The sequence below is a fragment of the Cervus elaphus genome, chromosome 11 (genome assembly GCF_910594005.1).
Source record: "Cervus elaphus chromosome 11, mCerEla1.1, whole genome shotgun sequence".
In the NCBI taxonomy this organism is placed as follows: domain Eukaryota; kingdom Metazoa; phylum Chordata; class Mammalia; order Artiodactyla; family Cervidae; genus Cervus; species Cervus elaphus.
The window spans coordinates 19,371,105-19,396,169 of NC_057825.1; the positions used below are offsets into that span (position 1 = coordinate 19,371,105).

Genomic DNA, 25,065 nt, shown 5'->3' on the forward strand with positions numbered 1-25,065 from the left:
CGGTAGTCAGCTTGTGCCACACTGATTTCGGGGCCTAGGGGAACCCAGGCAGGGAAGATTGCAGGGTGAGGAAGTGTGGGGAGGAATGAACTGAATCTTGGGGGACATCTAAGTGTGCATCTATGTGAAATTGTGCTAACAGTGCACAAAGCCGAGGTGACAAACCTGGGGAGGAAGACCTCTGAGGCGGCTGTCAGCAATGGAAGGACTTTGGGCAGGAGCCGGAGAATTCAAGTCCAAGGATGGGGACAGTGGGACCCATGGCAGACATTTGAGTGGAGGAGTAACCAGAGCCCTTTGAAGGGAAGACCTGTCCTGGGGGCACAGTAGGGATAGAAGTGCAAGGATCAGGAGGCCTGGGCCAGGTTAAAGGAGTGCTCCCCAAGCCCATGGGGAAGGGGTTCTTCTTGTTAATCCCACGAGGAAGCTTATTCCTTTTCTCGGCAATTTTTGTTTCCTGATTAAAGCTAAATCCACTGAAAGGATTCTCTTTAAGAGAAGTCGTCAGACATTAGAACTCAGGAGAGGAGGAGGGGTTGGTCTGGACTCAGGTTAATGGAGGCTTTCTCTTTTAGGTTTATCTTTTATGTGGGCTTCCCAGGTAGCTCAGCAGGTAAAGAATCCACCTGCAATGCAGGAGTGGCAGGAGATGAAGGTTTGATCCCTGGGTCGGGAAGAGGACATGGCAACCCACTCCAGTATTCTTGCCTGGAGGATTCCATGGGCAGAGGAGCCTGGTGGGCTAAAGTCCACAGGGTTGCATGCATGCTTGCACATATGCACCTTTTGTATGAAATTTGTGACTGCTGATGTCTTAACTTTCAGTTACAGCAGAGAAGAGAGGAAATTAATCATTTTTTCCTCTAATTGAGGCCTAACCTATTTTTCCTTTCACTTTAAATCCTCATCTGTCATATACATCCTTTATTCTATTTTCAGATTCTTTGTCCTTTACAGACCTCCCTAGGTACCCCCTTCCTGCATTTATGTCTCATGTTCTCTCTTGTCTGGTCTTGTTTGGCTCTTTCCAAGGAAGGAGGGGTGATGAGAGTGAGGGGAAAGTCAACTTTTAGAAAGTTGAATTCAAAGCCCGTTAAGAGTGGGCTGTGGGCAGGCCAAGGGGGACTGTCTGAGGAAGTTTTGAAGCTTGGGTTAGCCTATGGGCCTGCAACTACAGTCAGATGAGTTTCTGGGATCATGGGCCCCCCAGGCTCTTATAATTATATGGGCCTAAGTTTTGAAGGAGTCAGGGCAGGGCAGGATATGGTGGGAGACTAGAGCTTCCAAAAGTTATGTGATTTATACAATCAGCTGAAGAGACTCGGATCTGCCCTGTTCTGAGATCTCTACAGTTAAGACCTCTTTACTCTGTATTGCAACCTGATTCCAAAGGTTGACAGTCATCAGATGCCTTCCAAGGCTCAGGGTGAGGAGGAAGTAGGGTGACACAACCTCTGAATAAAGGAGACCCCTGCCCGTCTCAGTCCCACCAGCACCACCAGCTTCAAAGGCATTCAGACTCCCCTGCTCTTTTGGAGAATTCTGGGCATCATCCTTACCTGATCCTCACTAGGCCATGCCTTCTGCCGGTCACATTGGTGCAGCAAAGTGTGGGGACACTTGGCCTCCAGTTAATCACGACTTATTTCTTTCCTGGAGAGTGGGTTCATTTCTTATAGCTGCAGTGACAAATGACTATAAACTTGGTGGCTTAAGACAACACATATTCAAGATAGTGAGAAGACGCAATCCAGACTGGAAGAAGGTGTTTGCAAAAGACATAACTGATAAAGGACTATTATCATCCAAAACATACAAATAACTTTAAAAGCACAACAGTAAGAAAACTAACAATCTGATTACAAAATGAGCCTAGGGTCTTAACAGACTCTTCAACAAAACAGGCAGACAGATGGTAAGGAAGTGTATGAAAAGACGCTTCACGTCGCATGTCACATGTTAATTTGCACATTAGCAAACTGCAGATTAACATCCCCATGAAACATTACTGGACAACTCTCAGAAAGGCTAAAATCGGAGACAAGGACAACACCAAATGCCGGAGAGGATGTGGGGTCACAGGAACCCTCATCCATCGCTGGTGGGAATATGAAATGATACAATATCTGGAAGACAGTTTGGTGGTGTCTGACAAAACTCAGCAGACAATCCAGCAATTGTACTCCTTGGTATTTACCCAAAGGACCTGAGACTTTGTGTCCACACAAAACCTGCACATGGATGTTTATAGCAGCTTTATTCATGATTGCCAAGACTTGGAAGCAACCAAGATGTCCTTCAGTAGCTGTGGATAAATAAACTGTGGTGCATTCAGACAATGGGATGTTATTCAGCGAGAAAAAGAAATGAGCTATCAAGCCATGCAGGGACATAAAGGAAACAAACGCATGTTAGTGTAAGTGAAAGAAGTCAATCTGAAAAGGCTACTTGGTGTATGATTCCAACTATATGACATTTGAGGAAGGCAAAATGATGGGGACAGTAAAAAGATCAGTGGTTGCCAGGGTTTGGGGGAAGGGGAGCATAAACAGGCAGAGCACAGTGGACTTTTAGGGCCGTGAAACCATTCTGTACAATATTGTAAAGGTGGATATACGTTATTCATTAGTGCAAATCCATAGAATGGGCAACACTAAGAGTGAACCTTAATGTAAACTATAAACACTGGTGACAGTGATGCATCAGTGTAGGTTCATCAGTTGTAACAAATGTCCTGCTCTGGGGGAGAGAATGCTGATGATGAAAGTGAAAGTTAATCGTTCAGTCATGTCCAATTCTTTGCAAACTCATGGACTGTAGCCCTCCAGGCTCCTCTGTCCATGGAATTCTCCAGGCAAGAATAGTGGGGTTGGTTGCCATTTCCTCCTGCATGGAATCTTCCTGACCCAGGGTTTGAACCTGGGTCTCCTGTATTGTAGGCAGATTCTTAACCATCTGAACCATCAGATGGGGAGGCTGTATTTGTGTGAGGGCAGGGAATTTGTGTTGTTATGAGAAATCTCTGTACTTTCTGCTCAGTTTTGCTGTGAATGTAAAACTGTTCTGAAAAATAAGGTCTCTTGGGTCCCTTGTGGTCCAGTGGTTAAGACTCATGCTCCCAATGCAGAGAGCATGGATTCGATCCCTGGTCTGGTAAGACCTCACGTGCCTTGGAGCAACTAAGCCCGTGTGCTCTAGTGCCCAGGAGCCGAGACTACTGAGCCCACGGCCCATAACTACTGAAGCTCGCAAGCCCTAGAGCCCATGCTCTGTAACCCAAGAAGCCACCGCAGTGAGAAGCCTGCAGCAGTGAAGACCCAGGGCAGCCAAAGTAAATAAATAAATAAAGTCTATCAAAAAAACACACCACACATTTGTTCTCTTATAGTTCTGGAGGTGGGAAGTCTGAAATCAGTTTCATGAGGCTGAAACTCAGGTACCTCCGGGGTTCTGGGGGAGAACCATATCCAGGCCTCTTCTCTTTCTAGAGCTGCACGTCTTGGCTCATGCCTCCCCCCTCCAACTTCAAGGCCAGCAGTGAAACGTCTTCAGGCCTCTCTGCTCTGTCTCACGTTGCATTCTCCTCTCTGGCAAAAGCTCCCTCTCTCTCCCTCATTTAAGGACACCTGTAGCTGTGTTTAGGGCCCACCTAGTAATTCGGGATAATTTCCTCATTTTAAGATCCCTAACTCGATCACACCCACGAAGACCCTCTTTTCATATACGGTCACGTTTATAGGCTTAGGGATTAGGACCTGGATGCCTTAGGTGGGGGGAGCATTAGCTGACCACACGTCGACAGGGGCCTGGGCCACATAGAAGCATGATAGGAACTTCCCTGGTGGTCCAGTGGTTAAGTTTCAGGGCTCCCAGTGCAAGGGGCATAGGTTCCATCCCTCATCAGGTAACTAAGATCCCATATGCTGTGTCACATGGCCTAAATAAACAACAAAAACTTTTTTAAATATATGGAAATGCTAATTTTAAATTAAAGTCAATAGGCTCAGAAGAGCTGGGATTGCCCACACCCCTCTGGCCTTGCCCAGGGTTCGGCCCTCTGGGTTTGCAGGGTCTTCCTCAAGGGGTCACCTCCCCTGGAGCAGGAGTCCAGCTCACCTCTCTGAAGACGTCCTGCCCAGATTTGCTGAGAATTTCTGAACATTCCAGCAGCCTTAGCTACAAGTACCCAGTGGGCTCCGTTTTAAGCAAACCCAATATAGAAAACCCCACATGAGTCAGCCGCTATTCCCAGGCCAGATGAAAACCGCACTTGGCAGCCAAGCCACCTTGCAGATCCTTTTCAACACATGTTTCCTGGTGCATTTAAAGTTTTCAGTCCCACAAACCCTTATTTGGTGCCAAGTGCTGGGAATGGTACCGAGCTGGGGGCCCCAGAGAAAGATTCCTGTGGCTCTGAGAAGGCAGGAGCTGTGTCCTGGGCAGAGAGGGGCCATCGACAGGCGGAGGACACCCCTGCATGTCCCTGGAGCCATCACCTTCCTGAATTGGCTGAACTCAGCAGGATTTCCACCTGGCAGCTCTGTGTGGAGCGGAGCTCCCTGCCTGCTGGCACCACCCAGGTCATCTTCAGAGGCTGGAGATGCTGCCAAGAGTGAACCTCCCTCAGGGTCGAGTTACACCCTGGCTTGGCCGCGTAGCAGCTGCCCTGCATGGACCACCCCCTCTCAGGGCTCTGCTCTCCATCTGCTCCTGGGAATTAGTCTCTGGGAACTAAGGTTTCCCAAACTGTCAGGGTGGAACCTGGCGGCCTCCTTCCTCCTACATCTGGGGGGTGGCTCAGTGCCAGGACTTGGGCTGTAAGGATGTGAAAGACCTCAGCCAGGTGGGAGGCAGACTCCCGCACAAAGTGCCACAGCTCTGTCTCCAGGCTGAACGCACACGCTGGAGGGCGGTGGGGGCAGAGGTGTCCAGAGGGTGGTGAAGTGAGGCTGGGGCTGGTGAGCACACCTGCAGGTGAGCATGCCCACCTAGTTAGGGGCCCCCTCCACCTCCGTCCCAGGGCCTGCACTCCAGCCTTTACATTCCAGCTAACATTTTCCAGTGCTGGTGCTGAGAGGACCCCACTGAATCTCCCTGCCAGTAATTATTATCATCCACGCCCCTGATTCTAAGAGGCCACCTACTGAAAATGGCAACCCACTCCAGTATTCTTGCCTGGAGAATTCCATGAGCAGAAGAACCTGGCAGGATGTCGTCCATGGGGGTTGCAAAGAGTTAGACACGACTGAGCGACTAACACACACTGAAAGATGCACCTGCAATCTCAAAAGATCACGAAGGGAGGGGCTGGGCCACATTACGAGATCCACTAGATTTCCACACTCACTATCACGCGTGTGTGTGGCTGAGGGGTTGAGGATGCAGCTTAGAATTAAAGAGACGTAGTGAACAAATATGAAGCATGAGGAGAACCATATCTCAGAGACCACAGTGCAGCAGCTCTCAAAGTGTGATCCAAGGGCACATCCAGGGTTCCCCAAGACCTTTACAAAGGATCTGCAGATCAAAACTATTACCATAGCAATAGTATGATACATTTGATTTCATTATTCTAGTTCTCTCCTGAAGGTACAGTGATGTTTCCCAAATGTGTACATGATTATAGTACATTAAATGGGCAAGTATATTAATCCTTTATCAAGCTAGACATTAAAGGCATTTGCAAGGGGGAGGGGGAAAAATGCATTTGCAAAAAGGTAAAAGAATGCCTGCCACTCTTCTCATTAAAGGTGTTTTATTTTAGAAAATACAGGCTTTTTAAAATTTTAAATGTTACTATGTAACAGACATATTTTTAAGTTAATAAAAACTTTTGAGATTTCAATTTCTAATTCAATATATTGATAAATATAATCCCCAAATAGAGAATCTTTCGAGTCCTCAATAATTTGTTAAAATATTTATTTATTTATTTATCTGTACCAGGACTTAGTTGTGACATGTGGGATCCAGTTCCCTGATCAGGGATTGGACCCTGGCCCCTTGCATTGGGAGCTTAGAGTCTTAGCCACTGGACCACCAGGGAAGTCCTGGGTCCTCAATAATTTTGAAGAATGGAAGGAGTCCTGACACCAGAAAGTTTGAGGATGCTGGTCGGGGCCAGCCCCACCAGAGCATAAAAGCTTTGCTGTATCACATGGGGACGCTGCAGACAGCTCCAAGCCTGTGGCAGCAGACAGGGCTCGTGGGCAGGTTTGGCTGCACCAGGCCCACGTGGCTCTGGGCAAATCATGTGGTTTCTCTGGACCCCTCCATCTCCTCCCCACACCCAGGGAGGTCTGGGGAAGGGAAGGAAAATCCAGAACCAGTGAGGACCCAAGGGGAGGCCAAGTATGGCCAAGGGGCACATGGCTTTGAAGCTGTAAGCTCCATACAGACACTGGCGCTACCACCTTACATGTTACTCCCTGGGTATCATGGGTATGTCACTAACAAGAAGCCAAAACTACAGAAGCTGTGTAAATGGCAGGCAGGGAGTGATTTCGTACACACACACAGACTTGCACACCTGCTGTGGGGAGGCACTCTGGTGTTGGCCTGTTTCTGGCCGCCAGCTTTGGAGTAAGTCAGATGAGCCAGGTTTTCTGACTTTGAAAGGTGGGGAGGGAGTGAGAGTGGAGGGCGGGACAAGGCTGATCCTCTCTGCTGGTCCTCAGTCTTGTTCCCAAGCAGGTGGAGCTGGGACAAGCCTGGAAGCAAGAAGGGCCCCACCCTGTCATCTCCTGGGTGGACCCCAAGGGTCCTTGAGCACGCGAGGCTGGACACACGGGCACAGGGGGCCGAGGATGGAAGAAGCTGTGGCTGACTCGCTGGGTGACGTTTCTTGTTCCAGGGCCTCAGTCCACCAGCCATGAAATGAGAGAGCTAGAGTCTGCTGTGGGGTCTGGCCCTTCCACAGGGAGCCTTGCTCCGGTTTCTAAGGGCTTCTCCCAGAGGAAGGTGCCCAGGAATCAAGCCCACAAGGTTGCCTGGCTCCACCTGGTGCCAGTCCCCTTCCTCAGGCCAGCAAGGAGCCTCATCGGGTCAGCCTTGCCCGAGATGCCCCAAGCCAGATCTTGCCAAGTTGGCACCCCAGGCTGAGTGGGAAGTGTGTGTATGTGCATGTGTGTGCCCTGCCTCTGTTTACACAAGAAGGTCTTATCTATTTGGCTCCTCCTTGACCTCAGGAAAAGGACAGAGTCAGACCCCTCCCGACATCCCTTTAGCTCCCGCCCCCGAGGGAGGGCTCACCCTTGAGACCTCACAGGATGGTGGACTACAGGACGTGCTTTCCTAGAGCCCTGAATGCCAGGCAGGGGTGTCATGACCATGCTCCCCTGCAGGAAAGAGGTTGCAAGCCTGCACCCCATTGCGTACACGTTTACTCATTCTCATTATATACAAGGGTTCTTGTACTGATGTGTTATGTAAATTATGAAATGATTCCCAAATAGAAACTTTAAAAGGATGAATCAAATCTCACCAAGGAGCTGGTTTCTAACAACCACTGGGTTGTCCCCCACCCACAACACCCCCAGGGGGCCCACACTCTGCTTAAAACTTTAGAGGGATCCGTCTTTTAAGGACCCTTGAGCTCAGGCTTTGTCTCCTTGCTGGCAGCATCAGCCTTTACCTGGCCACGTCCTGGCTGTCCCCTGGGGGCAGTCTGCCAGGAACTCTTAGTCCTAAAGGAGGCCCTCGAGTCAGGCTTTAATGGTCTGACCCCACTTTAGAGGTGGAGGGACCAGAGTACAGGGAATTCGGTAATGAGGGGAACCTGACCATGACCGCAGGAAGCTGAATCCATTCCTGTGTGTGCATGTGTGTGTGTGTATGTATATATGTATTTATGTATGTGCATGTGTGTATGTGTGTATGTATGCATGTGTGTGTGTGTGTGTGTGCATGCAGATATATACCTATGAAACCATGTAACTCAGATTGGGACCTGAACCCACAGTCTTTTAACTGAGATCACACACTTGGTCTCAGGACCTAATGAAGCTCAGGTTCTTGATGTCTCATGGCAGAAAGAAATCAGTGAGAGACAAAGTGACGGGTAAGAAGGAAGACACACAGTCCACAGACAGTGTGTGGACCATCTCAGTTGGTGAGAGTGACATCAGGGTGTGGGGTCGTCTGTTGTTACAAGGGTGGGAATTTTATAGGCTAATGAGTGGGAGGAGCATTTCAGCAATTTTGGGGGAGGGGTGGGGATTTCCAGGAGTTGGGCCAATGCCCACTTCTGGGTCTCTGGTCAGCCTCAGAGCCATCATGGCGCCGGTGGGTATGTCACTTAGCTTGCTAATGTGTTCCAGTGAGCATGTGCTGGGGCTCACTGTCTGCTGGAAGTGGACTCCTCCACCATCTTGGACCTAGTTGATCCTAATCAGCTTGTGTTGTGTCCTTGGATGTATTCTTGTAAAGGTTGTGCCCTGCCCCCTCCCCTCCTGTCTCACCCACCCCCTCTGCTTCCTGTGAGCAACTTCCTTCCTTTGTGAGGCTTAGATTAGAAGGATCACAGATGGACCTGCCTGCTCCTTCCCAGGAACTGGAGTCAGACACCCAGTGGCAGCAAACCTGGAGACCCCTGCCTGATGGGGGACAGCGTCCCGCAGGCCCAGATCCCACGCAAGCCAGGCAGACGGCCTCCTCACACCCACCCCCTGGGTTGCACACACAGGCCTGGGTGGGACTCACCCAGCCCTACTTTTCTCTTTTTCCTTCAGACCGTCTGGCCGATTCATATTTTCCAAAAGCCCTAGTGACCTCACCATCTCTTGTGGTTGTGGCTGGGTTAAATTTTTTTTTTTTTCTAACTTCCTTTTACTCTTTCCAGCTGATTTAACTTTCCACGCTCAAGGCCAAATTACATGCCAGCGACTCCCTACAGATGCAGCGGCAGCCATTGGTTCAGGCCGGGCTCTGAGCGCGGAAATCCCAACCTCCTTCCCAGAGGCACGGGGAGAGCCCTGAGAGGGAGAAGGCAGGGCTGGTGGCGGGGGGACCCAGGCACCCGGTCTGCAGGAAAGAGGGCTTCTCCGGCCCCACCCCACACACCACACTGAATGGCCATGGCCCCTGCCCCTCCGGCTGTCCATGCAAAGCTCATCTCCCCACCCTGCCGCCTCTTTACCAGGCAAACTTACTCATCCATCAGGACTCATTGCAGGCAGGGCCTGCTCTGGAAGCCCACTGGGGGCTCCCAGTTTGGAGGAGACACCCTTCCCCCGTTGTTAGGATTGAACTGTGTCCCTTCTGCATTCATACTATCAAGTCCTAACCCCCAGTAACTCAGAATGTGACTGGATTTGGAGAAAGGGCCCTAAAGAGGTAATTAGGGTGAAGTGAGGTCATGTGAATGGGCCTCAATCCAACATGACTGGTGTCCTTATAAGAAGAGGAGATGAGGCTACAGAAGAGTCAGACAGAGGGATGGCCACATGAGGACACAGGGAGAAGGCGGCCAACTCCAAGCCAAGGAGGGAGACCCCAGGGACCGCCCCCCCACCCCCGCCGCGACACCTTGGTCTCAGACTTGCAGCCTCCAGAGATCTGAGGGAAGACATTTCTGTGGCGTAAGCCCCCCATCTGTTGACTAACCCCCCCTCCCCCATTTGCTATGGCAGCCCCAGGAGACTAACACACCCCCTCTGCCCTCCCGCCTCCCTGACACCCATCCTGCCAGCTAGCCCTGTGTTGAAATGCACCCTTTACCCTGATGTCTCCCTCTCTGGATGCTGACTTCCCCAGAGAAGAATTCATCTTGCCCTCAGGGTCCAGATGTCTAGGTTCTTTCCAGACCATTTATCAGAAGGAACTAAGTTTTTCTTCAAACACACACACTTTCTACAGCTCCCAAGGTTGCGGAAGAAATGAGTAGTGAGCCTGGGCACACAGATTCTTCAACCATCTCGAGAGTTCCGGGGGCACCTGACAGTACTTTTGAATGATGCTCTGCAGTTATTCCTGGATGATGCCCTCAGGTACCACCGGTCCCTGGCCACAGAGCCTCCCCAGTGTCCCTATGTCACTGGGCTGCGACAGCTGCTTGTACCTGTCTTCGTGTGAATCCATTACATCCCCAAATCCACTTCTGTCCATTATGCTTCTTCCTAAAAAGACCTAGTGTGTTAAACATACATACAATGTTAAAATGTGGATTTAAAGAGTTGTTTCTCTGAACACTAAGTTAAATGTTTTGAAAAGGATTAATTCCAGGTGAGTTGCGTTCAATGTCTCACTCCTGAATTAAGCTTGTTGCCATAGCCAGTCTCCAGGAGGGCCCTCTTGGTGTTCCCATCTTATGTGACCCTCTCCCACACTGAATCAAGACTGCTCTGTGAGACCCAAGAGGCAATAGCGTAACACTGAAGTGTTTTCCAAGGTGAGGTCATGGAACGTATTGCAGCTTCTGCCTGGTTTCTCCTGGGTCACTTGCTCTGGGAGGCAGCCGTCCTATCAAAAGGACACTCAAGAGTCTTGGAGAGGCCCACGCAGAGCAGGGCTGAGTCCTCCCACTGCCAGCCGGCCCCAGGGCTGTGAGGAAGCAGATAGGGAGGTGGACCCTGCAGTGCCCCCAACCTTCTCACGAGGGCAGCCCTAGCTGTCACCTGGCAGCAGCCTCATAAGAAATCCTGAGCAGATGTGTGTGGATGAGAAACGTTGCCCTCTATTTCAGCAAACAAACAATGTTACCTTTCATCAGGCCATCAGCAGACATGCACCCTGGTGGAAATTCAGGATGGAGAAAAGTAGGATACTGGTCTAAGATAAGATACATATGAAAGGAATAATTTTAGTAGCCCAGACTCTTGCCTCTGCCCATACACAGAAAAGCAGTATACTTTTCCTTACCTTTTCTATGTCGCTTTTTTGACAATCAGTAGCAATGCTTTGGTTACATTTTTTTTCAGTAAAAACTCTTATATGTCCTGGCTCCTCCCTTACCTCTTTGGCACAGTCCCTCAGGGCTTTCCAAGAGGCTGCCTCCTGGGCTATGGTCCTTGGTGTGAGCATGCGTGCTCAGTTGCCAAGTTGTGTCTGACTCTTTGTGATGCTATGGACAGTAGCCCACCAGGCTCCTCTGTCCATGGGATTCTCCAGGCAAGAATACTAGAGTGGGTTGCCATGCCCTCCTCCAGTGGATCTTCCCAACCCAGGGACTGAACCTGTATCTGTGTCTCCTGCATTGCAAGCAGATTCTTTACCCACTGAACCACCTGGGAAGCCTACAGTCCTTAGGAAGTTCCCCAAATAAAACATAACTCAAAACTTTTATGTTGTCTGTTTTTTCCCAGTCAACACTAGTACAGTCCAGTTGCTTCTGAATTCCTGGCCATAGACACTGAGACAGAAAGAATGATTCTCATTCTTTCCAGCCACTGAGGACTGAAGTGATTTGTAACATAGCAATGAAAAACCAGCACCCAAAGCTATGATTTTTCCAGCAGTCACATATGGATATGAGAGTTGGGCTGCAAAGAAGGCTGAGGGCTGAAGAATTGATGCTTTTGAACTATGATGCTGGAGAAGACTCTTGAAAGTCCCTTGGACTGCAAGGAGATCAAACCAGTCAATCCTAAAGGAAATCAACACTGAAGATTCATTGGAAGGACTGATGCTAAAGCTGAAACTCCAATACTTTGGCCATTTGATGCAGAGAGTTGACTCATTGGAAAAGACCGTGAGGCTGGGAAAGACTGAAGGCGGGTGGAGAAGGTGACGACAGAGGGTGAGATGGTTGGATAGTATCACCGACTCAGTGGACATGATTTTGAGCAAACTCCGAGAGACAGTGAAGGACAAGGAAGCCAGGTGTGCTTTAGTCCATGGGGTTGCAAAGAGGCAGACATGACCGAGGGACACAACAGCAGCAACCAGGACCCACAGGGAAGGGCTCTGTTAGAGGACTGAAGAAAGAGTAACAACAGTCTGAAGAGTCTGCACTCAGGTTGTTTTAAGAGCTCTTCAGCCTTAAAGAAGCAGGAAGTAGGAGTCATAAGCAGTGCGGTGTGGGTGCTACTGATGTGAGAAGGCGACTCACGCTCCAACCTCGTGACCCAGCTTCCGAGGAGGCTTTGCCCTCATGTCAGTCGACTGATGAATGTACTGTTACATGATTTAAGTTAAAGATATTAAGGTATGCTTGAATTTTCAAAAATTATTTTCCACTGGGACTCACTTTTTTATGAACTAAACCAACACCAGTCCAGAAAGCTTGGGGAGAGAGAGTTTCCGTGGGATTCTGTACATACAAGTGGATGGCCCATTGTGCACGGACCTGGAAGGTTGAATGTCAATCAAACACTAAAACATTTTATATATATATATGTATACACACATATATATATACATATATATATATATATATATACATACACACACACACACACACACATATATATATATAATTTATTTGGCTGTGTTGGGTCTTAGTTGTGGTAGGTGGATTCTTCATTGTGATGCATGAGCTCGGTAGTTTCAGCCCTTAGGGTTGTCCAAAGCATGTGGGATCCTTTCTGACCAGGGATCAAACACATGGTTTCTTAACCACTAGACCACCAGGGGGGACTTTCCTGGTGACTCAGATGGTAAAGGATCTACCTGCAATGCAGAAGACCAGGGTTCAATCCCTAGATCAGGAAGATTCCCTGGAGAAGGGACAGGCTACCCACTCCAGTATGCTTGCCTGGAGAATTCCATGGACAGAGGAGCCTGGTGGTTTTAAGTCATTTTGGGGGTCTTCTCTGGTGGCTCAGACGGTAAAGAATCTGCCTTAAATGAGGGAGACCTGGGTTCAATCCCTTGGTTGGGAAGATTCCCCTGGAGGAGGGCATGGCAACCCACTCCAGTATTCTTTCCTGGAGAATCCCTATGGACAGAGGACCCTGGTGGGCTACAGTCCATGGGGTTGCAAAGAGTCAGACATGACTGAGCAACACAGCACAGCACAGACCACCAGGGAAGTCCCAAAATTATATTTTAAATGTCTAATTAGATAGCTTTACACAAAAAGGGCCCATAATAGATTCTTTGACCTAATCTGTGTTCAAGTCCTAAAGTGGCTTAAATGAGTAAACTAGTAACACAGGTAGACCAGACCAGTAAGAAGAGAGTTCCCACGGAGGGCTTTTGTCTGCTGGTGTGGCTGCCCCCGCCTGTCCTTCCGCTCAGCTTTCGGCTTGGAGAGAACTGTATGTTTCTTCCCTTGAGTTTTCATGAACTGAAAGGGGTTGAGAAAGACCTGGCAGCTCCTGCAGCTCAGGAGGGCGGCTGTGGCTGGTTTCACAGGTGCGTGGCTCCGTCTCTGCTTCCCTCTTGCATCTTCCCTGGTGCTTCTGCTCACCAGGCTCAGCTGCCTCCTCCCAGCTGCCACCCCAAATTGCCCCTCACCCAGCCATCCCACCACTTGCAGGCATCCTGTGGATGCCCACAGCTCGCCTTCCCCAGCCCTCCTTTCCTCCTTCCCCAGCCCTCCGCCTGGCAAATGGTGCCAGCACCCACCCCTCTCCTGAGCCAGGAGCCTGGGCTTCTTGCCTCTTCTCTCCCTTACTCCTCTCCCTCCAATCAGAGACAGAGTCCTTTCTGCCCCCTGTGGGTCCTCTCCTCTCCCTCTCTGCTCTCAGGGCTCAAGGACCCACCAAGAACGGCTGCCTGGGGGCCAGGACATCTGGGTCTCAGTTTCTTCTCAGCTGGGCACCAGCTGTGGGACCTCAGGCTGACCACTTCCCTCCTCCAACCCTCAATGTCTCTGTACTTAAGAATGCATTCACGTCTTCAGCAGACATCTATGCAGTGGCATTGTCCTAGGAATTGTCCCCATTGGAGGAAGCTCACACCTGGTGGGGAACATGCATTTAATCAGATAATCATCTACCTGTTTAATTGATCACAATTGCATGGGTGCTACTGACATGTAAAAGGGTGTGGATCCTACCTACTGGAGGGAGGTTCTGGCAAGCCACTTGACAGGTGACATCTAAGGAGCAGGGGCCAGGCTGGAGGATCCTGGGGTGAGGGCAGAGCATTTCAGTAGAGACCGTGGTGACTGTGGGTGGTCTGAGGCTGACTGTGGGATGTTGGAGGAACAGGAAGAGGGCGACACAGGCTCTGCCTTGTCAGAGTCAGGAGATGAAGCTGGTGAGGTCACGGTGGGCATTCAGGCAACGCTTCATGGGCCATATGATTAAGAGCAATGAGAGCCTTTAGGGGTTTTACACAGGGGAGCAAAGTCATCTAATCAATGATCTGAGAGCTGATCTGTTCCACAGGGTGGAGTGAAAGCCAGAACCAGAGAGGTCTTCCTGAAGGTCAAGTTTGAGATGCTGGCAGTTGTCATGGAGGTAGAGAGAAGCAGATAGATGTAAGGAATATTCTGGAAAGTGGACCATGGGGACTTGGTGGTGGACTGGATGCAGGAGGGGGGAGAGAGGGAAGGAACACAGAAGTCACCCACATTTGGGCATGAGTCCCCAGGTGAAGGTCAATGCCAGCTTGAACCAGGAACAAGAGGAAGTGGAGATGCATGATCATGGGGGTGGAAACCATGAGTCCTTTCAAATTATAAGACATTTGAAAGAGAAACGAAAGAGGAGGGTAGTAAATGGAGAGGAGCGTAGAATTCTGGGAAGGATATGTTGCTATCCTTTCTTCAGATGGGGGATAGTAGAGGGTGCTTATCCCTTACAGTTGGGTTGGCTGTGAGCTTGTTACAGACTGAGTGACTGCTCCCCTGAATCTCATATGCTGAAGCCCCGATCTCACTGTGATTCTGTTTGGAGGCGGGGTGGGCTCTATGGGGGGGCGTGGGTTGGGGGGTGGGGAGAGTTGGGGAGTTGATTAGGTCATGAGGGTGGAGCCCTCAAGAACTGGATCGTGTATTCATGCTTAATCACTCAGTTGTGACTCTTTGCAACACCATGGACTGTGTAGCCCACCAGGCTCCTCTGTCCATGGGATTCTTCAGGCAAGAATACTGGAGTGGGCAGCCATTCCCTTCTTCAGGGGTCTTCCCCACCCAGGGATCTCCTGCATTGCAGGCAGATTCTTTACCGGCTGAGCCAGCAAACAAGCCCCCAAGAAGGGGATACTGCCTTTATAAGAAGAAGAAGAAAGACCAGGGTCTTCTCTCTCCCCTTCCCCTCTCCATCCCTCCCTTCTTCCCTCCCTCCTCCCTCTGTGAGGACACTCCTCACTGTGAGGACACAGTGGGAAGGTGTCCATCTGCAAGCCACAGAGAGGGCTCTCGTCAAGAGCCAAATCTGCTGACATCATGATCTTGGACTTCCCAGCTTTCAGAAGTGTGAGAAACCAATGTCTATGGTCTAAGCCACCCATGCCACCGTATACTGTGAAAGCAGCCCAAGCCGATGGCTTCAGAGACTGACCACAGGGTCACAAACTCACAAGAGGTTGTTCTGTAAAGAAAACCGCTTTAGAGGTTGCTGTCCAGGGTGGGAGCTGTAGTGACCCCTCACGTCTGTCCTTCTACCGGGAAAGTCTCCCGGGCACTGCGGGTGTCTCACAAGCATGGCTCTCACTATCATCACTACCTCCTGATGCTCTCCCGCCGCTGGACACAGGCACAGGGGCAGTACGTGCCCTAACCACAGGCTCTTGAAACCGGAGCAAAGAGTCAAGGGCTCCCTCTTTATTTGGGAAGTGAAAGCCCAGGGCTGGAAGGGTGAGGAGACACGAGAAGTGAGATGACCATGCCTCCCCAAGGAGCAGCAAGAAGACAGCTGTGGTTCCCCTGGCACTTAGGCACAGCCCAGAGAAAGCGAGGAAGGACATGAGTCTGCAAACCCACCGTCTCCCTGCAAAGCCCCCCATCTCGTGCTGGTGCAGGTCACTCCACAGAAGCTCCCCTGACCAGGGCATGTCCTCTGGTCCCTTGGAAGCTTTAGGGAGAACTTCACTGAAACCAAATCCCCCAGCGCTGTGATCTCAGCCCCCAGAAATGTGAGAAATTAATGTCTATGGTTTAAGTCACCCAGACTGTGGTATTTGGTAATCACAAATGGTATTTGTGATTTTTAATAAGAAATATATATCTGATCTCCCTCCGCCCAGGTGAGTGGCGTTAGTGGTAAAGAACCTGCCTGCCAATGCAGGAGACATAAGAGTCATGGGTTCAATCCCTGGGTTGGGAAGATACCCTGGAGGAGGGTGTGGCAATCCACTCCAGTACTCTCGCCTGGAGAATCCCGTGGACAGAGGCGCCTGGTGGGCTACAGTTCATGGGGTCACAAAGAGACAGGACTGAAGCGACTTCAGTTCAGTTCAGCTCAGTTGCTCAGTCATGTCTGACTCTTTGTGACCCCATGGACTGCAGCACATCAGGCCTCCCGGTCCATCACCAACTCCCGGAGCTTGCTCAAACTCATGTCCATCGCATTGGTGATGCCATCCAACCATCTCATCCTCCACTGTCCCCTTCTCCTCCTGCCTTCAATATTTCCCAGCATCAGGGTCTTTCCAAATGAGTCAGGTCTTCACATCAGGTGGCCAAAGTATTGGAGTTTCAGCTTCAACATCAGTCCTTCCAATGAATATTCAGGACTGATTTCCTTGAGGATGGGCTGGTTGGATCTCCTTGCAGTCCAAGGGACTCTCAAGAGTCTTCTCCAACACCACAGTTCAAAAGCATCAATTCTTCAGCACTCAGCTTTCTTTATAGTCCAACTCTCACATCCATACATGACTACTGGAAAAACCAAAGCTTGGACTAGACAGACCTTTGTTGGCCAAGTAATGTCTCTACTTTTTAATATGCTGTCTAGGTTAGTCAAAACTTTTCTTCCAAGGAGTAAGCATATTTTTATTTCATGGCTGCAGTCACCATCTGCAGTGATTTTGGAGCCCCCAGAAATAAAGTCTGTCACTGTTTCCACTGTTTCCCCATCTATTTGCAATGAAGTGATGGAAGCCAACTTTTTCACTCTCCTCTTTCACTTTCATCAAGAGGATCTTTTGTTCTTCACTTTCTGCCGTTAGTGTGGTGTCAGGTGCATATCTGAGGTTATTGGTATTTCTCCCAGCAATCTTGATTCCATCTTGTGCTTCATCGAATCCAGCATTTTGAATGATGTACTCTGCATATAAGTTAAATAAGCAGGGTGACAATATACAGCCTTGACATAAGCAACTTAGCGCACGCATGTATTTGATCTTCCTCCCTCCCGCCCCCACTTCCTGCTACAGAGCTCCTAAAACCCTTGGAATTTCCTAAAAGATAAAAGTATCTTTTGTTATTCATAACAATGCCCTTTCAACCAAGGCTGAGTTTTATATTAATGAGGTGACTTTGGAAAGCCCCCACGGGAGGGATTAGCTGACTGGGAAACCCACAGAGTGGTTAGGGGGTTGGAACTTTTCATCCTGCCTCCCCCTGGCCTAATGGAAGGGGGCTGGAGAGTGAGTTCAACCACCAATGGCCAAGATTTAATGAATCATGAAGCTTTATAAGAATCCCCGAAGTTCTGGGTTTGGAGAGCTTCCTAGTGGAGGTGCTGGGAGGTGGAACCCCTGGAGCGGGTGGGGAGACTCCTTCCCACTTCCCACGAACCTCACCCCGAGCATCTCTGACCCTGGCTGTTCCTGAGTTACACCCTTTGATGCTGAACTGGTAATCTGGACATCCCTAGTGGCTCAGACGATAAAGAATCTGCCTGCAATGCAGGAGACCCAGGTTCGATCCCTGGGTCAGAAAGATTCCCTAGAGGAGGAAATGGCAACAGTGTTCTTGCCTGGAGAATTCCATGGACAGAGGAGCCCGGTAGGCTACAGTCCATGGGGTCGCAAAGAGTCAGACACAACTGGGTGACTAACACACAGTTGACTATCACAAACTGTCTTCTTGAGTTCTGGGAGTCCTTCTAGCAAATTTGTCAAACCCGAGGAGGGTCATAGGAACCTCCAATCAATAGCCGGGTGGTGAGAAGCACAGGACACGGTCTGGACTTGTGACTGGCCTCTGAAGGGGGTGGGGAGTGGTCTCAGGGGACTGAACCCTTCCCCTGTGGGACTTCCCATTCCCTCTAGGTAGACAGTGTCAGAATGGTGTTGTGCGGCACTCAGCTGGGGTTGCAGGATTACGTGATGGGAAAGCCAATATATGTGGAATTCAGAATATTCTGTAGCACTTCCGCAGGAGACACTAGTGGTAAAGAACCTGCTTGCCAATAGGGGAGATGTAAGAGACACACGTTCAATCCCTGGGTGCAGAAGACTCCCTGGAGAAGGGCATGGCATCCCACTCCAGTATTCTTGCCTGGAGAATCCCCACGGACAGAGGAGCCTAGTGGGCTACAGTCCGCGGGGTCGCAAAGAGTCGGACACAACTAAAGCCACTTGGCGTGCAGCAAACGGAGCACAGGAGTTTTCCCTAGATGCAGCTAGACCAGACTCACAGGCCAGGTTTGTGCCCAAAACCATGAGCAGCAAATGAAATTCACCTCTTTCTGCATAGCTCTCTGTGTCAGCGTCCCCAGGAGATGTGACAGCCGGCGAGGAGGGAGCCCACATCCCCTGCACAGTGAGGACGGTGAGGGCTCGTGGTCCCCTCTCTCTGTGGGCTCTCAACCCCACACCCGATGTGGGAGATCCTCAGGCTCAGATGGAGCCGGCAGAGGAGCTGGGAAGGGTAGGGGAGGACAGGGTGTCATGGCCTTGACCTTGAAACAAACAGAGCCTTCGGCTGACTTCCAGGGGCTAGCAAGTCTATGGTTTTACACCACCCTTTCCCCAATTTTTTTTTTTTTTTTGGGCTGTGCCACATGACTTTCAGGATCTTCCCCAGTGGCGTGATTGGTAAAGAACCCGCCTGCCAATGCAGGAGACATGGGTTCAATCCCTGGGTGGGGGGAAGATCCCCTGGAGGAGGAAATGGCAACCCACTCCCGTATCCTTTCCATGGAAAATTGCGTGGACAGAGGAGCCTGGTGGGCTACAGTCCATGGGGTCGCCAGAGGTGGACACGACTGAGCGTGCGCTTGTGTGTACACACACACACACACACACACACACACAACTTTCAGGATCTTAGTTCCCTAATCAGGGACTGAACCCAGACCCCTGGCACTGAAAACATGGAGTCCTAGCCACTGAACCGCCACGGAATTCACCCTTTCCCCACCGATTCAGTGATTATTGGGTATCACCCAGCACCACCCAGTTCAGAGGCTTCCCGTCACATGCCCACCCCTGAGAGCCCCACTGCCTTCTGGCTGCTGGTGCCCTGGACATCACAGGAGACTTCTGTAGGTGCCGGACTGTGGGGAGGGGTTTGTTTAATAAGCGTTCACTCCATGGCTGGCTGCTGACGCCCTCCCCCATGTTGCCCACAGTGGTCCTTCTCAAGGCCCTCTCTTCTCAAGTCCACTCCCAAGCAGCTGCTCATCCCTGCTCACCCTTCCAAAATGGAACTCTCCTGGCAGGACCAGCTCCCAGCCTGAAGAGCTGAGAGCATGGCACACCCTCTCCCCTTTTACCTTCACCTCTTTATTCTTCCACCCCTCAAAGTGCTCTTTTTCTTTCATGTTAGATCCTTTCTGCAAAGGCCAGGCTAGCTTAACTTCCAGATACTTCCTGGATATAAAGGAAAACGTTTGCATTTTTCTCCTGGGAAGTGCGTTCAACACTGGAATGTATTGGATCTTTCTTAGGCAACAAAGAAAATGAACAAGGGGGAGAAAAAATGATAGTTTCCATATCAAGCCAAGCTGCATGCCATGGAGACGTTTTCCATCTCACGCCGTGGAGACATTTGTTGTCTGACTCCAATAAGAAGCCTGGGATGCAGAGGAGAATGAGATGATTTTTGCCCTCAGCACTCCTTCGTGGAGTCTGAGCAAAGACCAAGTCACAGAGCAAGGTAGTGCTGGCTAGAAGGGTGAGCAGGGCCCCCCATGACTCCAGGGCAAGGATGGCGGCTACAAGGAAAAGGGGATGGTTCCCAGGAGCTGTTCCATGACCCAGACCTTGAGGCATGGAAATGGGGTGAAGTGGGGGAGGGGAAAAGGGGCTTCAGCCCCCTGGGAAGAAGAGAGAGGACATCCAGGCATTCCCTTCAGGAAGACCTAACCCCGAACCTCTGGAGCTCAGAGACAGAGGAGGCTGAGTTGAGACACCCCCCAAAGCTCCAGGCCCTCTGCCATGAGGGTGTGGGGACTAGAGGCCTGTGATGGGTCTTTTTGTCAGAGATTGGCGAAGATGCCGGGTTGAGTACACAGCCACACGTGTCCTCTGGCAGGTATTAACAGACCCTCAGAGGCCAGCTTGCCTCCCCTGGTGGCTCAGAAGGTATAGCGTCTGCCTGCAATGCAGAAGACCCGGGTTCGATCTCTGGGTCAGGAAGATCCTCTGGAGAAGGAAATGGCAACCCACTCCAATACTCTTGCCTGGAAAATTCCAAGGATGGAGGAGGCTGGTAGGCTACAGTCCATGGGGTCGCAAAGAGTCGGACACGACTGAGTGACTTCAATTCAGAGGCCAGCTGAAAACAAGTGGAATTCTGCAGGGAACTGACGCCCTGTGGATAATGCCTCCCCAGGCTACATGGGGGGGATGTGCAGCCTCCCTGGCCCCCTTGCACACCTGGCAGACACATCTGCAGCTGCCCTGGGACTCAGGTGCTCCAGGAAGAGCATCCATCCCGCCGTCAGTCTGGGTCTCCTGACTTTTGACTTGGAAAATACGACTACTGATCCCATGCCAGCTTGCACCTGAAGACGTTGGCGGGGACGCAGACAGTGTGTGACCCTCATGATCTGTCCTCTCTAGAGGTGCTAACATCTGGAAGCTTCCATCACAGGGAGCACTTCCCATAGGTGGATTCCTTCACTCCCCATGAAGCCCTGCAGAGAAGCCCAGACAGACAGCCTGCCTGCTGAGGCTGGAGACAGATGTCTGGAGGAGTCAGGGTGTTGCCTTGGGGCACGCAGCATGGGCAGGAATTTGTTTCTGTGTCTGAACTTCTAGCGGGGACCTGCAGTCCTTTGCTTTTCTGACACCAACACTGCACTTCTCTTGCAAAAAGGAAAACTTGCCTAGTGCCTCCCTGGGCCATCCCTGGGGACCCTGTAAGACCCTCACAGAGCAGAAAGCGGGGGAGCACACAAAGAGCCATCTTGCGTGCCTTGAATGCCAACACTGAGAGGTGTGCCAAGAGCTGAGAGGCCAGACCTCCTGCGGGGAGCTGGGAGGAGCATCAAGAGCAGGAAGAACTACCTGAACAGGTGGTGGCTGTTGTTGTTCAGGATCTCAGTCATGTCCGACTCTTTGTGACCCCATGGACTGCAGCCCGCCAAGCTTCCCTCTCCTTCACTATCTCCCAGAGTTTGCCCAGACTCATGTCCATTGAGTCGATGATGCCATCTAGCTATCTCTTCCTCTGTCATCCCTTTCTCCTCCTGCTCTCAATCTTTCCCAGCATCAGGGTCTTTTCCAATGAGTCTGCTCTTTGCATCAGGTGGCCAAAGTATTGGAGCTTCAACTTCAGCATCAGTCCTTCCAATGAATCTTCAGGGTTGATTTCCTTTAGGATTGACTGGTTTGATCTCCTTGCAGTCGAAGGGACCCTCAAGAATCTTCTCCAGCACCACAGTTCAAAAGCATCAATTCTTTGGCGCTCAGCCCTCTTTAGGTCCAACCCTGTCCAGGTAAGAGCAGGAATATCTCTGAGAGATAAGAGAGGGTGGAGCCTGAAGGCAAGGGACCAGATGTTCAGGGAGAGAGGTCACTCTTATTTATTGATAATTTCTCAAATTCACTTTGGGAGGAATGCTGAGTTCTAATCCCAGCTTCTGGGAGGTGAGGAAACCCAGGCTCAGAGAGGTTGGGCAACATCCCCAAGGCTACACAGCTGCGAATGGATACTCAGAAGCCCAGGTCCCAAAGTCTGAACCCTGGTCTGGGGATGGCGTCTCAGAAAGGCTGGCCCAGGCCCTGGCAGGCACGAGCTCGCTGCTGGCTGGCCAGCTGGCGGAAGCAGCACCACTCTCGGGGCTCTCGGCGGGAAGCCGGCCCCCAGTACTGAGTCACTCTGGCCCCTGGCCGGTGTGGGCAGGAGGAAGGTGGTTGCCTGGGCTATGGTAATCTCTTGCTCCTTCGCTCCCCTGGGTTCCCAGAAGCCCCAAGTGGCCCGTCCAGTTGCGGACCGGCCAATTCCCAGGCCACTAGCCCTGACTGTCCCTCGTCACCTGTGCGTGGGCAGGGCTGACCCACGGCGAGGTGGAGTGCCCTCAGGGTGCTCTCTAATTGGGGGTGCCGCCAGTAGGTAACCCGACCTCCAGAAGACTGACCGTAGTGCTGAAGTAGGAACACAGGGCTGAGAGAGGAACCCAGTGCCCAAGGGTCTGGGGGGAGCTGGAGCTGGAGGCCAGAGGGTGCTTAGGGAGGCCACATCTGAGCCTTGAGATGAGTCTGAAGGATGAAAAATGCCTGGTGGGGAGTCCTTTCTGGACAGTGGGCCTGTCGGGGCCTCACCTGGCTTCCCCCAGGCGGGACCTGGCCCTCACTCGCCCCAGCTCCTTCTGAACTTCGGCCTTCTATGGCAAACCAGGACAGCCTTACCGGGAAGGTCATGGAGGTGTGAGCAGCCCCGGAACCAATCCAGCCAACCACCTCCTCCTCCCAAAGCGGAGCCCAGCACCACGCGGCACTCCTGCGGCCTCAACCCTGAAAAGAGGAACCACCAGGCTAGGTGCTTTACTGTCTGCAAAGCGCTTTCAGCTTTCTTTCCTTGCTGGTGTCCGGGCCACCCCTCCCCCCACCTGAAGACAGCGTGCTGATAGCTTCTGCCCCAGTGGTTTCCAGGCAAAGCAAAGGAGGGAGGGACCAACAGAGATTGGGGTGCGGTCCAAAGACCCAGGTTCTGGAGCTACCAGTGGCTCATGGTGCGGGCCTGCCATGCTCTCGCCTCCCTCCACTGGGGACTGACACACGCGGGGAAGCTTCAGGAGCCTCCTGTGAGCCTCTTGACCTTGTGCCTGAAGGGCTGGGGGGTGATTCTGCAGACTGCAGGCAGCGGGTCTGAACTCCAGGGGCAGTTGGCAGAGAAGGAACCATCTCCTCCCCAAGTCAGGACAGGAAGCTACCCGTCAGCCCAAGTTATCCTCAAGGATAAGTCCAGGCCTGCGGAGGCTCTCAGGCCCCAGACAACTTTCTCTGGGAGACGAAATAGACTCAGGTGACTGCTCTGTGTTACTCCCCAGAAATGGAGAGGGGCAGGCAGGGAAACTGGGGCCTTGAGACTTCAGGGACCAGGGTCAGGGTGAGAAGAGTGAGGCACTCATCTCACATACAAAATGAAACACAACTCTGTCATCTAGACAGATTCTATTTTGTTTTTCTTAATTTTTGGCCACATCAAGAGGCACACCCTGATGTTGGGAAAGAATGAGGACAGGAGGAGAAGAGGATGACAAAGGATGAGATGGTTGGATGGCATCACCGACTCAACGGACAGGAGTTTGAGCAAACTCTGGGAGATGGTGAAAGACAGCCTGGTGTGTTGCAGTCCATGGGATCGCAGAGTCAGACTCGACTGAGCAACTAAACAACAACAGAAGCATGCAGAATCTTGATTCCCTGGCCAGGGATGGAACCCGTGTCCCTTTCTGTGGAAACTCAGAGTCTTAACCTCTGGATCACCAGGGAAGCCCCTGTGTAGCTCCTCTGTACACTCACCCAAATAACTCCTGTATCTGAACCAAGTGAGACGCAAGCAGAAGCCCTACAGTCAAAAGACATGACTTGACAGGTAACACTTCTGTATTTAAAGGATAGCCAATAAGGACCTGGGCTTCCCTGGTGGCTCAGTGGGTAAAGAATCCGCCTGCAATCTGGAAGAGACCTAGGTTCGATCCCTGGTGTGGGAAGATCCCCTGGAGGAGAACATGGCAACCCACTCCAGTATTCTTGCCTGTAGAATCCCTATGGACAGAGGAGCCTGGTGGACTACTTTCCATGGGGTCGCAGAGAGTCAGACATGACTGAGCGACTGAGCCCAAAGCACAAGGACCTACGGTATAGCACAGGGAACTCTGCTCAATATTATATAACAATCTAATCAGGAAAAGACATCTTAACCACTGGACTGTCCTAACCACTTAACCACTGTGTATTTTCCCTCAGCCTGAGGCTCAGGCATGTCTTGGGCTTCTTAGGAGCTCTCAAGGCTAAAAGGGCTTACAAGTGGAGGGAGCAAGGGAGGGAGGTTCCCAGGTGGGGGGCACAGTTGTATGCAAAGGCCTGGAGGCAGAAATGCTGTTCAGTTGACCTGCCAGGAGGATACAAGAAAATCCGCTGGCACAAAAGATTTTCTTGTATCCCTTTGTGTGGTAACAGTTTTATTGAGATGTAGTTCAGATACTATGCAATTCACCCATTTAAAGTACACTAGCTCTCTTTTCCTCCCCTGGCTGCTTGAAGATCAGCCGCCATCATGAACGACACAGTAACTATCCGGACCAGGAAGTTTATGACCAACCGACTGCTGCAGCGGAAACAAATGGTCATTGATGTTCTTCACCCTGGAAAGGCAGCAGTACCTAAAGCAGAAATTTGGGAAAAACTGGCCAAAATGTACAAGACCACACCAGATGTCATCTTTGTATTTGGATTCAGAACCCATTTCAGTGGAGGCAAGACAACTGGCTTCGGCATGATTTACGATTCCTTGGATTACGCGAAGAAGAATGAGCCCAAACACAGGCTTGCAAGACATGGCCTGTATGAGAAGAAAAAGACCTCAAGAACACAGCGAAAAGAACGCAAGAACAGAATGAAGAAAGTCAGGGGGACTGCAAAGGCCAATGTTGGTGCTGGCAAAAAGTGAGCTGGAGATTGGACAACAGAAGGAGTAAAGATTCTGCAGTGACTGTATCTGTGGTGCTTGTGCAGATTTTTCATGAAAGAATAAACTAAGACCTTTTACAAATAAAATAAAATAAAATAAAGTACACAAATAATGGTCTTTATTTACTGAGTTGGGCAACCATCACCAGGACCAATTTTAGAACATTTTTTTGCAGGGGCGGTGGGGAGAAGCATTGTGCTGCT

General features: G+C 50.9%; 1 protein-coding gene across 3 annotated transcripts; it reads left to right on the forward strand.

Annotated features, from left to right (window-relative positions):
* The first annotated feature begins 3,192 nt into the window (after window positions 1-3,192).
* On the forward strand, window positions 3,193-24,938 carry LOC122702750 (40S ribosomal protein S24-like). Of its 3 annotated transcripts, none has more exons than XM_043916537.1 (3): window positions 3,193-3,197; window positions 10,643-10,647; window positions 24,441-24,938. In XM_043916537.1, the coding sequence occupies exon 3, from the start codon at window positions 24,449-24,451 to the stop codon at window positions 24,839-24,841; it is 393 nt and encodes a 130-aa protein (XP_043772472.1). In that variant the 5' UTR covers window positions 3,193-3,197; window positions 10,643-10,647; window positions 24,441-24,448; the 3' UTR covers window positions 24,842-24,938. The 3 variants fall into 3 exon arrangements, with proteins under 3 accessions (XP_043772472.1, XP_043772470.1, XP_043772469.1); XM_043916535.1 differs by lacking the exon at window positions 10,643-10,647 and adding an exon at window positions 14,258-14,264 and having other exon boundaries at window positions 24,436-24,938; XM_043916534.1 differs by lacking the exon at window positions 10,643-10,647 and adding an exon at window positions 14,258-14,264.
* Window positions 24,939-25,065: the final 127 nt, after the last annotated feature.

Excerpts from the sequence above, each read along its gene's own strand:
- LOC122702750 (XM_043916537.1), top strand. The coding sequence starts at position 24,449 with ATGAACGACACAGTAACTATCCGGACCAGGAAGTTTATGACCAACCGA.